We start from the raw sequence: 17590 nt of genomic DNA, 5'->3' as shown, positions 1-17590 counted from the left end.
TAACTATTGCCAAGGATACCAATCACTGGATCATGCTTACTCACAAAATGACTCAGATATGCAGCAAGCATGACATAGTGGAGGAAAAAGCTCAGGAGTATTACAGGGGGAATGATTCAGAGACTCTACAGGAGTGACAATTGAAGAGCTCAGGAGAACAGGTGCTATGTCCATTCTAGGTGATCCAACCTCCTCATGAACACTGTGGAGCTATATATACTCATGCTTGTAGTCCTAACCCACTTGAGCAATACAAGGTCCTCAGTTACCATACACCTGTCAGAAGGGAGCTTGATTATAGCCCCATTGAAGTGGTGTCGACACTTTAATTGATTAAGAGTCTGAAGCTTGACTAACTAAAGCAGACCTTCACCTCTACCTTACCTCACAAATAATCATGGAGACTGACACTCAGGTCGGTACCAGCGAAACCGCCAAGAAGACCAGGGGAGGAAGAAAGGGTAAAACAGCTCAACAGATGCAAGTTAATACCAAAGCTATAGATGGAAACAAGACAGAAATCATTGATGACAAAGTTGATGAAGAACATGACTCTGACTCTGACATCAATGACAGTAGCAAATGATATAACTTCCAAACTCTATCAAAGCTCCTTGAACCAGTACCCAAACTGATGTCATGAAACTATTACAGTTGGAGCACACATGTCAAGTCCTTCTTATGATTTATGCCCTATGCCATGAAGCATCTTGAAGGAGTGCACAACAGGAACCACTCCAAGTGGAGCTGCACCTTCAATGATGCCTTGTCTAATGCCTTGCATGGCACCATCAATACTGTGGGAGAACATAATGTTAATTACCTCCTCCTTGACATTGTCAGAGAGTATCTCACCTTCAATCAAATCTGGAAGAAGATTGAGAATGGCTTAAGCAATGAAGCTATCAGGACATCTCGGCGACTCGCACTCATCGCTCAACTTGGTGATGTCAAGATGTTTGTCAGGGGTTGTGCACCAGAAACCTGAAAACTGTAGTAGAAAGACAACTACTACTGATTGTATTGGGATCTGTAAAAGGCCTTTATTATTATTCTTGCTGAAATCTGTTGTAGAAGTCTTCTATGACTTTTCTCACTCAAATATGTAATAGCTAGAAAGTTATTGCAGGTTTTGACTAACCACTGAGGACACTCCATCCAGAGGTAGCTCAGCACAATCAATAACCAAGAGATACTTTGTGATGACACCAAGGTCTGGTGTGAATATGTTTGCACTGACACAAGTGTCCAGTGTGCTGACTGAGTGACTGAATGATCCCAGGACTGCAGTGGATGACTGCCTTTGGTTCTAATGATCAAGAAAACTGGACTGCAGTATGAACTGCCTTCAGTGTTGATTGATATCTGGACTGCAGAATGAACCACCTTCAGATGATGTCAATGAGTGGTGATACAACACATGTGCTATGTTAGAAGCAATGCTCTGCAATTGTGACTGTTGACAGAATACTAATGTATACTTATGTGAAAGTTATAACTAGTAAGATATGGTGTAGATTGGATGAGGATCCACTCAATGGCTATAACGAGGAGCATGGTTATATAACCATTCTCGCAATGTCACCTGCAACACTGCTCCTGCTCTGGGAGGCCTCTTCAACACTGCTCCTCCTCCCCATCTTTCCTATCCTTTCTATCCATCCTGCAATGCTGCTCATTGGCACTGTGTCTCTCACTTCCTGTGGATGGACAGTCCTCACATTGTTTCATCATCAACAGGGGCTCTTCCCACTTCATCTGAGTAGCAGTTTGCACCCCCTTTCATCTCTCCCACCCTCCTGCCTCTGAGTTCATCATTGAGCTGGCCCCCTGCTTCATCAGGGTGGCAAACCCAATGTCTTCTGCCCCCGTTGTGTTGTGTGATCTGTGAATTTGGCGTCCTCTCACCAGTTCCCTCAAGTTCTATCCTATGATCCTGAATGTCACAGATTCTGGCAGGGTTTGTAGTAACATCCTGCTCATGCCATTTTGGATGAGATCTGCCATAGAGCCACTTCTACTAAAGATCTCACTGAGCTCTGCTGTAAACCCTCTTTTGCCCGATCTTGCGATTCCTGTGCTCCTCCTCATATGACTTCTAATCTTCCTGCTTCTGCGCATCTGGCCCTATGAAAATGTTCAACTCTGATGCAAGGAAATTGATTCAAGACATCAACATTATCCAGACTGAGAGTAGCCTCCTGGGTAAACCATTTGCTGATGACACCTTATTCCCAGCCCTCCAGAAGTGTATGATCTGCCACCCAGTATACAAGGAAACTGTGGAAACCATACATCAACTCAGCTTCAATGCACTTGCCACCACATTAACCACCTGGCAGTTGGCACTCAAGAATATTCCTGCCCAGAAGATCAACCCTCAACAGGCTAGCACCAGAGTCACAGGCAACAAGGACAAGAGTGAATCAACTGAAGAAGCTGATGGTAGCAACAGCAATACAAATGCAAGAGTTGCAAGCAGACCCTGGAAGATTAGATGCTGGGTATGCAAATGGACAGGGCATGGAGCAAGACAGTGTGATGTGTTGGTCACCATCCCTGAAAACTCTTCTCTCACTCAGGCCAATTAGGAAATCTGGTGCTCACTCACTCCAAGTTTGAAAAGGCTCTCAGGATTAAAGGAACCAAGCCATTGGATCCTAGACTCTGGAGCCAGCTATCTTATGATCAACAATTGTAGCATGCTCATACAACCCAAGACATGCCAAAAGCATATATTTACTGCTGGAAGCGAAGTCTTGGAAGCAACTGCTATAGGAGGAATTAGCATATCAACAGAGTATGGAGACCTATCTCTCCAGAATGTATTATATGTTAAAGACCTCAATGTTAATCTCTTATCAACCAACTTGTTAACAGATGAAGGAGCACAAGTGATATTAGACCCTACAGGTGGGCAGATACACATGGCAAATGGCATGGTGTTCAAAATAAGTAAGGATCACAAGCATGGACTATTAGAGTTCAGAGGCAACACATGGCAGGAAAGCACAATGACTATGTCAACACAACCAGTCAAAGGTGTTAATGAAGAGTTTGAGCTGAACAATAAGGAATTTAAGGTTTCAATGCAACAATTGTGGCACAAATGCCTTGGACACCCAGGTCAGGACAAGGTGAACATGATCATCAAAAAGCTAGGAGGAGAAATCACAGCAGACTTGGATCCAAACATAGCCCTCACTTGTGAGCAGTGTCAACAATCCAAAAGCACAGCAACCTGAATGGGACAAGGTAGTGGAGAAAGAGCCACTATGCCCTTGGATCTCATAAATATTGACCTGATCATCAACTTGTCACATGAAACAGAGCATACATGCACATTAGTGACTGTTGATGATCATAGTAAGTATCTATGTGTACAACCATTACTATGCAAGAGCCATGTGTTCAATCAACTCAAGAGGATAGTTTTGTTCCTTGGAACACAAACTGGCAGAAACTTGAAGGCCATCTGATCTGATCAAGGGACCAAATGGAAGAGTAATGAGGCTTTGGAATGGTCACAAGACAAAGTCATAATATGGCAGGCCACAGTAGGATACAATAGCAGACAAAACAGGTGAGTAGAACAAATGAACAGGAGCCTGGGTGAGAAGATGTGGACATTACTAGTGCTGAGGGGGCTACCAAAGAGGTTCTGGCCATACACAATTAGGGTGGTGGCATTCAAAATGAACCTTACCCCAAGTGTTGACAATGAGTTCCCTTATAAACTCATGTTCAGAAAGCCACTGGAACAGTTCATACACCTGGCTTGTGTGTTTTGATGCCTCACATGGGTAAATGTTCCAAAAGCCAAGTGGGACAACAAGAAACTAGACCAGCAAGCAGTAGCATCCATATTCCTAGGATAAAGCCTTGAGAGAAAAGGATGGCTATTCTATAGCCCCAACTACAACCCCAATGTCTTCTGGAGAAATTCTGCTAAGTTCCTAGAATCAAAATGATGGTCAGATCATACAGAGTGGTGACCGATGGACATACAACCTCCAGCAATATCAACAAGCGAAGAAAATCTCGATGACTTGGGATACACAGATGAGTGCCTATTGTCAGAGGTCTCGCACCTAAAACCTGATATCTGTAATAAAAACACATCTATTATGAATCCTGTCAGGATATGTGGTAACATGCTGTGTATTACTATTTCTAACAAGGTATGTTGTAGAGAGGCCTCTATGACTTTTCTTGCCTGAAGATGTAATAGTGGTTTTGCTATTGCAGGTTTCAACTGACCACTGTGGACAATCTGTCCAGAGGTAGCTCAGCATGATCAATAACATATATGAACTTGTATTGACACCAAGGTCTGGTGTGAATGAGATGATTGGTGGTGCTGACATGAGTGCCCAGTGTGTTGACTGAGTGCTTGAGGTGATCCCCAGACTGCAGTGGATGACTGCCTTTGGTTCTATTGTATCTGGACCACTGGTTGCTATGAACTGCCTTTGGACATCAGTGAGCAGTGATACAACACATGTGCTACAATGGAAGCAATCTACTTGATTGCAACTTCGCTGACTGAAACTAATGTATACTTATGCTAAAGTGATAACTAGTTATGTATGGTGTAGAGTGGAAGGTGATCCACTCACTTACTATGACAGGGAGCATGGTTATATACCTTTCTTGCAGTGCCACCCACATCACTGCTCCTCCTCCTCATCCCTACTATCCTCCCCATCCATCTTGTGATGCCACTAGTTGGCACTGCTTCCCTTGCCTCCTGTGGATGAATGGACCTCTTGCTGTCTCATCTCCATTAGGGGCCAGTCCCACTTCATCTGAGTGGTGACCTGCACCCTTTCATCACCCTCTTGTCATCAGTGCCCACCTGTTGGCACCAACTTCATCATCATGCCAGACCCCTGCTTCATCTGGTGGTGTCCTCCCCCTTGTTTGGTATCCTCCCCTTGTCATATCAGTGATGGTGTGCCTCTCAGACCAATTCTCATGAGGTCTGTCATACTCAGCATGATATTATGATTCCCACTGAACTCTGTAGTAATGACCATGTTCCTGCTGATCCTGATGAGTTATGCCTTAGGGTTGTTTCTACTACCAATCTCAGTGAACTCTTCCTTAAGCTCTTGTTTAGCCTGATCCCATGATTTCTGTGCTCCTCTTCATATGACTTCAACTCTTCTTGCTTCCTGCGCATCCGGCTCCCATGACACCTATTTGATGAAACAGATCATGAAGCAGCAAACAAATATCTCAACATGGAATCAGTCGATGAGGCGACCGACAAGATCCCAGCAGGTTCAATCAAAGAAAAGCCAAACATCAAGACAGGTGGCAAAGAGAGTCATTTCGGGCTTACAGCTATAGACGACAGGAAGGAAAGGAACCTAGATCCAACAGTACATGAGGCACTTGCTGGACAAGAAAAAAGGTTCTGGGAAGAGGCGATGTGTAAGGAGTTAGAAGGGCTGGAAGCGATGGGCACTTGGGAAGTTGTGGACATCCCACCTGGTGTAAGCACTGCCAACACACGATGGGTGCTCAAAGTCAAGACAGATGCTAATCTGATACCAACAAAGTGTCACAGGGTCGGCGCAGGAAGTGTGCGCAGAATGATCTGAAGTGAGCATTGGGGGTCAACAATCTGATTGGGATAGTGGTGCATATGATTTGCAGATCCAACCAAGAACTGGGGTTTTGAGTAATCTTGCTAGGATCGATCAGAACAAGCCTACCCAGTATGTTTCACCAAGCATGCACTGGCAAAGCACCATCAGTGTAGAATGGGTAGCTCATCACATTGAAACAACAGGAGGATCATAGAAGGAGTTTCCCCAGCAGGGAAGACAAGGGAAGCATGCAGGAAACAATCATGGAAGGGGACTGAGCTCAGTATCATGCAGATGGTTACCACTCAGGGGGGACATGCATACCATCACACAGGGCCAGCCACAGGGGCAACTGCATGATCAGGGAGCATGACAATAAGGTCCAGCATGCAACCAAGGGATTCACAAGATAAGAAGGGGAAGATGGTTGCTGGTTAGAGAGGGGGAGCTGTGTTGAGAAGACCAGGATTAACCATAAGGAGGAAGAGCAGTGTTGAAGAGATCGACACATATTGACAGGCAACAAGGAGCATATAGGTGAGAGGGGGTGTCGCCCAAACCAACACCCTGTCCAGGCAGTAGAGTAGTGGCATTGATGGAGTCAGCACACAGTACAGAAGTAGTGTCAGGAGGAGGCGAAAACCCTCCTCAGAAGGAGCAGGAGAGGTGTCACAGGCAACATTGAGCAAACACATAAATACTCTCAATTCACCATAACATATGAGTGGATCCTCATCCACTCTACTCTTTATCTTACTACTCTTTACCTGACTCATATCATTGCAATAGCATAGCTTTGCAATGACAACTCAAACATGTGTGTTGTATCACCATCAGACATCAACTGTAGGTGGTGTTCCTCAACACCTGTGGTCCAGTTCATCACTGTAGGCAGTGTTGCTCAACATCTGTGGTCCAGTCAGTTATTGTAGGCAGTGTCCAACACCTGCAGTCCAGTAACTCCTGTCCTCTGTAGGCAATAGGCATATCTCAGTCCAGGCAACATCAAAGAGCATTAAGCAACAGTACTATGAACACTCATGCTGTTTAGGAGAGTGTAACACTCTCATCTCAGGTAGTAATGGATGTGCCATGCAACCTCTGAATGGAGTGTTCAAGGTGGTCAGCCGAAACCTACCAGAACGAAGCTGTCTGGTTACTTTCAGTCAAAACTTACTGAGTAGATCTTACTCAATTGATCTCACTGAAATCAATCGGAAACACCCAATCTGGTTTCAGGCATGCGACCGCTTACAGATGGCTGTGAAACAGCTATCCGAGATTGAAACAGCAGAAACACATCATAATCAGCTGCAATTGCTCACATGCTTGACCCCTCTCTTTGCGAGCATCCCATCACCTTCATCTCTACAACTACATCCCCAGATGATGCAAAACTTCTTGGTCTCAAACTTGAGATCTCCTGCTTGGCATGGGCCTTTCACTGCCTCCAACACTTTCTTGAAGGTGTGAGTAAAATCATGGTCATGACTGATCATGCTCTGCTTGGTGCAGTCCTTCAAGGCAACTCACCAAGCTTGTGACAATTCACTGCTCGTATTGAGTGATTTTGGGCCTATTTGATGCCTTTCCTTGACTTGATAGAGTTTACTCACAAGCCTGGCAAGCATCATTCCAATGTCGATGCCCTCTCATGCCTATTGGCCAAACACAGTCTCCCTGGCAACCATCCTTCATAGCTTCCCTCAAAGTCTCATCTCATGTACATACAAATCATCTGTTGAGAGGGGGGGATGTATTGCACCCATGCTCATCTTGGCCTCTCAGCCAGGATGTTCATGCATGCAAAGTGAGCTCACTCTTGTCATGTCATGCTCATCTCGGTCTCTCAGCCGGGATGTTTGTGGTCAGACGAGATATCACTCTCCTCGTCGCTAAACCTCGCTTCCTTCTAGAATACCATCGATTCACAACCTCATCTCGCGACTGCGCAGCAGCACAAGAAACATCTTTGTTGCGAGGGTCATCGCAGATATCGTTGACGACATCGACAGTGCTATTGACAAGATTGAGTACACCCTTGGGCATTCCTGCAGGTTCGCAGCACTCTGCAATGATCATAGAGATGCCGGGGACTCGCTCGGAAGGCTTGAGGATGAGGGTGCTACTGGTGATGGTAGCCATGGGGATAGACCAGAGTGGAATCATGGTGGAGAAGTTGAAGGGAACGATGGCAGTGGTGATGCCAAGACACTCATGACAAGCATAGGTGTCCATGTTCTCCGAGACCTCAATACACTCTTCCATGAGAGTGCTGGTGGTACTGCAAGCAACTTCAATGACCTGTAGGCCATGAAGGATGTCACCCTTGGCATCCACAAAGATCTTGATGGCTCCTCCAATGATTGTTTGGAAACAGGACTTGCAGGGCTTGTCCATGGTGGCAATGTCAGTGTAGAGGTGGTAATCCATCTCGCCGTTGCCATATGTCTCATGAGTGCTGCAAAGTGCTTTGCTCAACACAGACTTGCTTGTATCATACATATCCTCGATGCAATTATAGTTGCTGCCATTGGGTTTGTTGCTATCCATCATGAGTGCTTCCGAAACATCAACAGATGTGCCTTCCGGTGGCTTGGGAAGAGGTTGCTCATCATTGATCTTGATGTTGAAACTTCCATCTATGCTAGTGGGATGGGAGGCAGCTGACGAAGAGGTGGGAAGTCCATGATGAGCAGCCGCAGCATCGACAAAGCTCGGACCAGTGATGATTGCTGCAGCAGTCGGGTCAAATATGGACTCTCTTGCGGTCGGAGCGACATTGAGCTTGCTTGTTGTGGTCAACGTTTGCGCTACATCAGAGGCTTCGTCCATCTTTGAGTCCTGCATGACATTTCCCCCCTCAGATGATGCCACATCAAGCTCCTCTTCCAGATCGGAAGAATTGTCCATTGTTGAGCCCTGTATGACATTTCCTCCTTCGGACGATGCTGCGTTGAGCTCCCGTTCCAGAGCAGCAGCTTCAAAGTCCATTGGGTGCTCGTACACAGGGTCAAGGATGTGGTTTGCATCCCACTCTTTGTTGGCAATGAATGAGCTTATTTTGGCTTGCATGTGTTTGCCAAGCTCAATTTGGTTAGCAAACAGGCTGAGACCATGCATTGCTTTGTAGAGTGCACTAACACATTCAACCATGATAGACAAGGGTGTAATGATCTGCTCCTCATCATCCATGATGGTGAACTTCAGTAGTTGACCATCTTTTGGGGTGTTTGGAGTACCATAGGTTTCATTGTTGATTACTCTATGAAAACAACCTTGTACAATGCCTGGTAGACGAGAGATGAAGTCCTCGGTCATCTTGACAAAGTATTTGTACAATGAGTAGTCAGGGTTAGACATATTGGTGGTGAAACCTCTTGTTGATATCTTCTTTGATTTGGTAGCATATTGGCTAGTTGGGCTCATAACCTGTAGAGTTTTGGTCCCGATAACTGGCGATTGGGGAGAGCCTAAGTATGATGTCACTGCTAGTTATAGACAGAAACATATATACTCATTTGACTAAGGGAATGTGGTGAGAGCCTAGTGCTCTCTGTGAGATATATATACATGTGAGCAGCACATGCCAAAGGTGGGAGTACTCCTACTTAATGATCTACCATGACAACGAGCGGGACTATGTTGCACCCGATCTCTGGTGAGATCGGCTCGGTGTCATAGGAGCTGGATGCGCAGGAGGCAGGAAGAAGTTGAAGTCATATGAAGGAGCACAGAAATTGCAGGATTGGGCTAAACGAGAGCTTAAGGAAGAGTTTGCTGGGTTCAGCAGTAGAAACAATCCTATGGCATATCTTGTCAGGATCTGTGGGAACAATGTTGTTACTACAGAGTTAAGTGGAAATTGCAATATCATGCTGGGTACTGCAGATCTCACAAGGATTGATCAGAGAGGCACCCCATTGCCGATACAGCAAAGAAGAGGTCACCAAACAAGGGGGACACCATCAGATGAGGCAGGGGCACCACAGGGATGAAGCTGGTGGAAGGAGGTGGGTGCTGAATACAAAGAAAGGATGAAAGGGTGTGAGTTGCCACCCAGATGAGGTGGGACTGGCCCCTGATGAAGATGAAGCAGCCAGAGGCCACCCATCCAGAGGAGGCAAGGAAGCATTGCCAACGAGTGGCAACACAAGGTGGATGGGGAGCATAGGAGGGATGAGGAGGATGAGCAGTGTCATGGGTGACATTGCAAGAAAGGTATATAACCATGTTCTCTGTCCTAGCAAGAGAGTGGATTGCCATCCACTCTACACCATACACTACTAGTTATAGCTTTACACATAAGTATACATTAGTATCCAGTCAGCATGTTGCAATCTCAGTAAGATTGCATCCATCATAGCATGTGTGTTGTATCACTGCTCACTGACATCTGAAGGCAGTTCATAGAAACCTGTGGTCTGGATAATGATAGAACCAAAGGCAGTCATCCACTGCAGTCTGGGGGATCACCTCAAGCATTCAGTTGACACACTGGACACTTGTGTTGGCACTACCAGTCCTCTCACTCACACCAGACCTTGGTGTCATCGCAATACATCTATCATTATTGATCGTGCCGAGCTACCTCTGGATGGAGTGTCCACAGCAGTTAGTCAAAACCTGCAATAGCAATCAACCTATCACATATTTGAGTGAGAAAAGTCATAGAGGCCTTCTACAACAGATCTCAACAAGGATAATAATACACAGCATTTTACCACATATCTTGACAGGATCTGTAATAGATGTGTTTCTACTACAGATATCAGGTTTCAGGCGCGTGACCCCTGACAGATGTCCGGTAAGTTGGAAATCTCACATGCAGAAGTGTGTGGCACTGTCAGCAGTAGAAGCAGAGTTTGTTGCTGCATCAGAAGCAACTAGGGAGGCACTCTTCTTTTCATATCTACTCAGAGATCTAGGGATAGAGATTGCCAAGCCATTGTTACAGACAGATAGCCAGGGGTGCATCCAGGTAAGTAAAGACCTGGCAAAACATTGGAAACTCAAGCACATAGACACCAGGTACTACTTTGTTAGAGATCATGTCCAGGAAGGTGATGTAGAGATTGGTTTTGTTGGAATGGCCAGCAACATGGCAGACATTCTGACAAAACTGTTGAAGGGAGTAGATATGTCCCAACTAACTAAGTTAATGGGATTAGAGATGCCATTGAGAGGGGGAGTTGAAGATATGATGGAAAATCCCTAAGGTTTTCATTTGCCAAAGCTTGCAATTGCTGAAACTCAAGATAGCCGAATCTAACTATTGCCAAGGATACCAATTGCTGGATCATGCTTACTCACAAAATGACTCAGAAATGCAGCAAGCATGATGTAGTGGAGGAAAAAGCTCAGGAGTATTGCAGGGGGAATGATTCAGAGACTCTACAGGAGTGACAATTGAAGAGCTCAGGAGAACAGGTGCTATGTCCATTCTAGGTGATCCAACCTCCTCATGAACACTGTGGAGCTATATATACTCATGCTTGTAGTCCTAACCCACTTGAGCAATACAAGGTCCTCAGTTACCATACACCTGTCAGAAGGGAGCTTGATCATAGCCCCATCGAAGTGGTGTCGACACTTTAATGCAACGTTACGCAACCATGCTACTGAAAGAAACGATCCAGTGAGATGATATAGGGTGACATAAGCAGTTACAAGATGGATCAGGTGAAGGACAATCTGATCAAATATCGAAGATCAGGTACAACCTACACCCACTTGTTGTCATACCTTGTCATTAAGTAGGATGTACCCACACTTGGTGTATGCCACCCAGTTTGTATATATATCTTGCAGGGAGCTTGAGGCTCCTGCCACACTCTTTTTTTCTTAGTCAATCAAGTATATATGTTTCTGCCTTAAAAGTAGTAGTGACATCGTACTCGGACTCTCCCCGATCACCAGTTATCGGGACTATACTTCTTCACATTTTCTCACGCGCAACCACCACGAGCGACCCCTTTTCCTGGAGTCAATCGAATTTTCGCCGTTGTTAGGCCAGCGAAATTCTTTCCGCTCCTCTCTCAACTACCCTCGTTCTCAAAGAAGCCTTCGCAGATTCTGCACATACGATAGTAGAAACCATAAGCGACGATGACCAACTTACTGTTTGTTCTGTGCAAGTACTGGATATGATTGCAAGAGACATGGTGAAAGAATAATTGTGTAAGTTGCAACGAAGAGCAAATCACTCGTCGTCTTCCTCTTCAACCTCCATCTCGTCATCCTCCTCCTCCTTCTCCTCCTCATCTTCGTCCTCATCTTCATCGTCGTCTTCACTCTCATAGTCATCCATAACCACCTGAGCCTGAGCCTTGATCACGGCCTCCTGTTTCGCGCGCACCTTCTTGGCCAACCTCAACATAGCCTCAAGCGGGTTCTCCTTGCTCTCCATCTCCCAATCTTTCACCTTGTCGAGATTTTTTGGTGTGAAGTCGATCGCATCTCTCTGCTTGCCGACCCAAAGCGCAGTCTGGTGGGACTTGTCCAAGATCTGCTTTGCTTCAGCCTGGAACTTGCCATTTGTTGTGCTCTTCGAAAGACGCTTAAGCTGAATCTGCAATGGCAGCACCAGTTCGGGGAAAGCAATCGATCTCGACTGCGAAGCGAGGAACTCGAGCAACAAGAACGAGTATTCCGAGAGAAGCTGGCTGGAGTAAGGTCGTGTGCGGACAAGTTGTGTTGGTGCTCGCAAGGTGGTGCTAAAGTCGATAGGTGCTGACGTGGAGCCTTTGAGTTTGCGTTGGAACTCGGGCGATTCAAAGACCGACAAGATCAGGGGTGCCAGCGGGATGTATGTGCCAGTACGCGAGACAATACGCATCATTGACTTGAGCAGATGCAATCGGTAAGGGAAGTAGCGGGAGTTGGGAACCATACCCACCACACCCGTGCCCACCTGGACTAGCGGGTATATGAGTGGCTTCAACGGCGACTCTACTCCTGCCTGTCGTTCTGACTCCTTATCACATGCACGTGCGAGCAGCAACGACCAGAACTCGATGGCCGAAACGAATTGCCAATTGAGTACCGCCTTGAATGCATCTTTTGTCTTGGTCTTGACGCAGTTTCGCAAGTGGATTGCGAGCTGACGGATGAAACTGAATGCCTGAGTGTATGCCGCGTCTGAGTCCAGCAAGTACAGCTCGACCGCAGTGTTCTTCATCAGGTTGAGCATCGGCTGAGTGTGAATGCTCACCGACCTACTCGACTGAATGAATGACGAGTAGACACCTCTCAAAACGTTTTCCAACGACGCTGTACCACCCGACATACCCAACCTCCTCAACGTTAAGAACGCCGACATGCGCACACCATCTTCTGACACCTGACTCGACCACAGATTCAACGCCACCTTGATGAACCCCCTCGTTGTCTTTGGAATGCATAATGCGTACGGAACCATGCGTGTGCTCTCGCGGATGACGATCTCGAGCATCCGAGGCTCAGTGAGGGTCTCTGTAAGCTGGAAGAGGTTGCTGAAGTAGGACTGAATGGGTTTCTTGATGAGGTTCCACTTCTTGTTGTTGGAAGGGATCTTGACGTTTCCGTGCTTATCCTCGGAGATGGGGACGTGGTGTTGGAGGACGACGGGGGTGTATTTGAGTGCGGTGAGGACGAGCTTGTTGAAGACGCGTGCTTCCTCGATGATGAATGATGCGCCTTCGGGTCGCTGATCTTCTTCTTCGGGTTTGACTGCGCACCGGAATGCAATGAGAAGTCGACGCAGAGCTTTGAGAGAACGGTGGGCAAGCATCGACTTTTGCCAGCCGGCAAGCATCTTGAGCGTGACGCGCTGAGGGCCAGAATCGATCTGGGCGGCAGCTTTTGAGGAAGATGATTTTGCTTTCTTTGTGCTCTGCTCTTCTTCCTCCTCCTCATCTCCGTCGTCCTCGTCGTCAGATTCCTGGCCGAACTCAAGCAAGTCCTTGTCGTTCTCTTGCAAGTAGGCGTAGAATTCTGGATCCCTCTCTTTGAGCTTTTCCAAATCCTGAGCGTGCATGCCAACATCTTCTTCATCATCCGACATCTCTTCCACATCCTCGAGGTCATCCGCCTCCTCACCTTCGTCGTCATCGTCATCGTCATCCTCCTCATCCGCAGCACCACTTTTAAATCCACCTCCAAGAAAGTCGTCAACACTCATGCCCTTGAACTTGCCTCCTGCCGCTGCCACATCTGCTTCCATCCTCTCTGCTACGTCTTCGTCCTCCTCGTACTCGCCCAGATCTTTCGGAGCTTGGACGTCCTGTGCATGTTTACTCTTCTTACCGGTGTTGCGGAGCTGCTTCTGCTTCTTCTGCGCAGCTGATCGTTCGATAACCTTGCGCTTCTTTTGGTGCTCGCGACGACGCTTGATGGTGCTATCGAGCTGCGTTCGTAGGAACTTCTTGTTGGCTTTTGTCTGCTTTGCCATATTTGCTGACCCAGCCGCTGGTGATTGCGGTCAGTATTGTATTGAGACGGAAGTAAGGGGTATCGAAGGAAAGGTGAGAATGGCGAAGACGCTCCGCAGGCTGCGATTGAATTCTTCGATAGGTGGAGAATTCTCTTGAATCCTGTTGTTCGCAAAAATTTCCAAGAAAGCTCTGAGAATTTTGGCCTGTCAAAAAGCTTGCTTTGTAATCATAGTGTAATAATAATGCAACTGGTTCTCAATCGTAGTAGACTTTGAAGATTTTGGGCGACACACTCTCACCACAGCGAAGTCACAGCTCGATCATCTTGGCCCCAAGGCTCCACAGCTTCACGGACGATATCACTCTCAGTCTGGTTCGTAAGGCAGATGGTGTACTTGTATCTGATTGAAGTAGACGATGGCGACACAGAAGCGCGCCAGAGGAATGAACAGGCTACGAGCTGAATGGACGCCAGGAAAACAAGCTCGACCTTAGCCGACCCAGCAAATCAAGCATCTGTTTGTCCATGTTCTCCGCGATTGTTTCCCTTGCAGAAATCGTGGGAGCATCAGATAGCTGCAGGCTGCCTCGCTGGGCATCAGACGAATTTGCTGCTGGCTCTGACGGGGCCCGTTGTTCAGCAGCAGATCCAGCTAGGGCGGATGAAGCTCGCTGTTCCTCAGACCGCGCCGCCTCCGCTTCTCGAGCACGCATACGTTGCCTCGCCTGTGTCCAAAGACTTGCCAGCTCGCTTTGCACTATCGGTGGCACCGAGGCCATCTGCGCATATCTATGTCCGAAAGTACCGTGCCGGAACAGCAGTATCCGCCACACATCTTGACCAAGAAAGCTGAGCGGCCAGCCTCGGTTGTGCCCCATAGGCTTTGTTGCCCCTGCACTGCGGCCCCGGAGCTGCTGCGACTGACGCGGCGATGCTGACGCTTTGGCTGATGCTGCTTGGCCTTTCTCTTCATCCCACATTTCTGGCCCGCAAAGTGCTACACTGGGAGGTGGTCGCTCGTTTCGCACTCTTGCCGACTGAGGCAGTCGTTGTCCGTTCAACAGGGGCGCGAGCATAGACGTGCCTTCTGCTCGAGCGCTGTTCTTGCCGAACGATCGATAGGAGCTTGTGCCCATTGCAGGTCTGCCTGAGGGACTTGCTCGGCCTGATGCCTGCAACTCGTCGCGCCCTCTGCGGATGCCAAGCTGGTTTGTAAACACGATCGTTGGTGTGCACAACTTCGATGCGGCCTCGATACATCTCTGTTTGGCTGCTTCGTTCTCCTCCAGAGTCAACTCGGGTTGCGGGCAGTACTCGTACGGCTTCTGAAGCCGGAGCAGCATATCACGAATGCGCTCGCTGCTTTGTGCAGCAAACTTACGGTCCTGAGTGCTGCCGCCAGAAGAGCGGATGTGGTAGGACAGCGTATCAATGAGGATCAAAGACGTCCTGGCCGGCATCGCTGATGGGAGCAATTTCTCCCCCTGTCGGTCTCGCAAGTCATCTGTCGGCCGCAAAGAGCGTAGCAGAGCAATCAAATCGGCCAAGCTTGTGACGTGACTGACATGAATGCCTGCGAGGACGGCAGCGACTAGACGACGCACCACTTCCGGCATGTCCGCGCGTTGCTGAGCAGAAGACTTGATCTCCGTCGACGTGACGACGTGAGTTGCTTCATTATTTGCTGGGCTGTGATGTTGACGTGTGGTGGTCCACAGAGAGATAGTAGCGCTCCAAGCGGCATAGGCAAGCCTTTCTGGTGTAAGTGCTCCTTCGCAGTCGATCATGAGCACCTGATCAGCCTGCGCTATCTCTGCATCCCAGAAATCCTCCGAAAAGTAGCTCGAGTCCGTGAAGGTCGTTCCCTGATGCTCTTCATCATGCATCGAAGCTTCGTCTTGGTCTTCGTACATCATCAGTGAGCTTCGAGCTCGACCGAGCGCTCGTAAACGCTCGGTGATGGCATATTGAATAACGAAATGGGACTTGCCACTGCCAGGCGGACCGAGCACTTCGAAGATGGAACCAGACGGCAAGCCTCGATCTGGAAGGCCGAGTGATGAGCCACTTATCCGACCATGGTTGGAAGCCATTTCCAATGCTGCTGGTGCACCTGCCGCGTCTTTGGATGCTGTCTGCTCTTCGGTCGGTTCGTCGCTGCGTGACTGATCCAGGCGTTGAACCTCGGCAATGCGATCGAGGTCGAGGTCGAAGGATCGAAAACCTGTCAATGACCACGAGGTTCTGTTCGGTAGAGCTTCTGGCGCAGACGGAAGAGGGTATAGACGCTGATGCTGGGCGACAGGGCTGCGAGGTGGCGGTATTGGCAACGGAGGTTGCGCTGGTATCGCCTGGAGCACAGAGCGCCGCGGAACATCCGGTCGCTGAGGTGACACGGCGGCAGGCTGGCGTGGGGGCAAAAGCTTGGCAAGGTCTTCCACACTGTGTTGTGGCATGGGTATCAAATGGCGATTGCGAGCGTCTGACGCAGGTGGACGCTGTGAAGGAGATGTAGGCGGCATGGGCAGCGGTCTTACTATTCCTGAAAGCGGCCGCACGTTTGGCATAGCAGGCGAGGACAGAGGGCCGGTGGGTGCTGAGCTTTGATTGGACTTGAGAAGGCTGTTGTTGCTCGAGGGAAAGGGTGAAGTTGTCGAGCTGGCTGACCTGGAGTCGCGATCGATACGTGCTCGCTTGGACTGAGGAGTGACCTGGTGCAGATGTGAGGATGAAGGGGCTGGAGGTGGGTGGCTCAGTCTTAGGCTTGACTTGTGTGGGGCGGCGTCTGCCGACTGTGCCGATGCAGCTGTGGCTGAATGCTGTGTGGTAGAGAAAGCCAACGACGCTGCCCCCGATGATGTAGATATGTGGTGCGGCTGTGGTGACCGTGAAGCTGCGTGCTGGGATAGCGGTGCCTGGACTGGAAGCATTCGAGAGAGCAGGCGTTGCGAAGGACTGGGCTGGCTGTGGCCAGAAGCTAGATCATCCTGATGCCCGCTTGAGCATCCTTGGGAGAAATTATGCGGCATTAGTGGGGCATGGACGGGCGCTGTGATGAGGTCCATTGAAGATGAATATCGGTACGAGGTCATGGTGGTATGGTAGTTGTGTTGGTCATGGCCAATTACTGCGTCATGGCCATCTGTGGCGATTGTATAGGGTGTTGAATGGCAACGTGTCGCAGATGATGGCTCGTTCCTAGGTTTGAGGACAAAAACAACTTCGCAAAGACAAGCGACAAGGTTTTGGAAAGCATTCAAGAATGAGCTGAGCCAAATGCTGCCGCCACCCTCGTATGTCCACAAAAATGCCGCGTTCAAATCGTGGAGTGAAACCGGAGGCCAACACACACGCGATGAATTATCACGGCACTCGGGCAGTGTTCAAAAGTGCTTCTGCACTCCGCTGTACGAAAAGCAACACATTTACACTGTCACCGTCATCGTCACCGTCACCGTCACGCTTTCGCGTCATTCCTCTGATCACGACACTGAAGGGTGCGCACACAGACTTGAGAGAAAGGCAAGAGGGGCAAGTGATGCAAGGTGTATCAATGAATAGTAGAAGAGCAAATGTCC

The 17590-nt window shown here is 48.3% G+C and overlaps 5 protein-coding genes across 5 annotated transcripts; 2 read left to right on the top strand and 3 right to left on the bottom strand.

The window, feature by feature from the left end:
* Positions 1-2135: 2135 nt before the first annotated feature.
* Positions 2136-3245, top strand: UHO2_00382 (uncharacterized protein; the record flags this gene model as incomplete). The annotated part of the gene is made up of 2 exons (XM_041557002.1): positions 2136-2504; positions 2592-3245. The coding sequence occupies 2 exons, from the start codon at positions 2136-2138 to the stop codon at positions 3243-3245; spliced, it is 1023 nt and encodes a 340-aa protein (XP_041412936.1).
* A 2001-nt stretch (positions 3246-5246) lies between these two features.
* On the top strand, positions 5247-5609 carry UHO2_00381 (uncharacterized protein; the record flags this gene model as incomplete). The annotated part of the gene is made up of 1 exon (XM_041557001.1): positions 5247-5609. The coding sequence occupies one exon, from the start codon at positions 5247-5249 to the stop codon at positions 5607-5609; it is 363 nt and encodes a 120-aa protein (XP_041412935.1).
* Positions 5610-7433: 1824 nt separating this feature from the next.
* On the bottom strand, positions 7434-8960 carry UHO2_00380 (uncharacterized protein; the record flags this gene model as incomplete). The annotated part of the gene is made up of 1 exon (XM_041557000.1): positions 7434-8960. The coding sequence occupies one exon, from the start codon at positions 8958-8960 to the stop codon at positions 7434-7436; it is 1527 nt and encodes a 508-aa protein (XP_041412934.1).
* A 2839-nt stretch (positions 8961-11799) lies between these two features.
* Positions 11800-14028, bottom strand: UHO2_00379 (uncharacterized protein; the record flags this gene model as incomplete). The annotated part of the gene is made up of 1 exon (XM_041556999.1): positions 11800-14028. One exon carries the CDS (start codon positions 14026-14028, stop codon positions 11800-11802), a length of 2229 nt encoding a protein of 742 aa, XP_041412933.1.
* A 436-nt stretch (positions 14029-14464) lies between these two features.
* Positions 14465-17104, bottom strand: UHO2_00378 (uncharacterized protein; the record flags this gene model as incomplete). Its single annotated transcript, XM_041556998.1, has 1 exon — positions 14465-17104. One exon carries the CDS (start codon positions 17102-17104, stop codon positions 14465-14467), a length of 2640 nt encoding a protein of 879 aa, XP_041412932.1.
* Between the last annotated feature and the right edge of the window lie 486 nt (positions 17105-17590).

This window comes from Ustilago hordei, assembly GCF_900519145.1.
Source record: "Ustilago hordei strain Uho2 genome assembly, contig: UHO2_contig_01, whole genome shotgun sequence".
Taxonomy (NCBI): Eukaryota; Fungi; Basidiomycota; class Ustilaginomycetes; order Ustilaginales; family Ustilaginaceae; genus Ustilago; species Ustilago hordei.
This window is presented reverse-complemented; position numbering and strand designations above follow the sequence as displayed.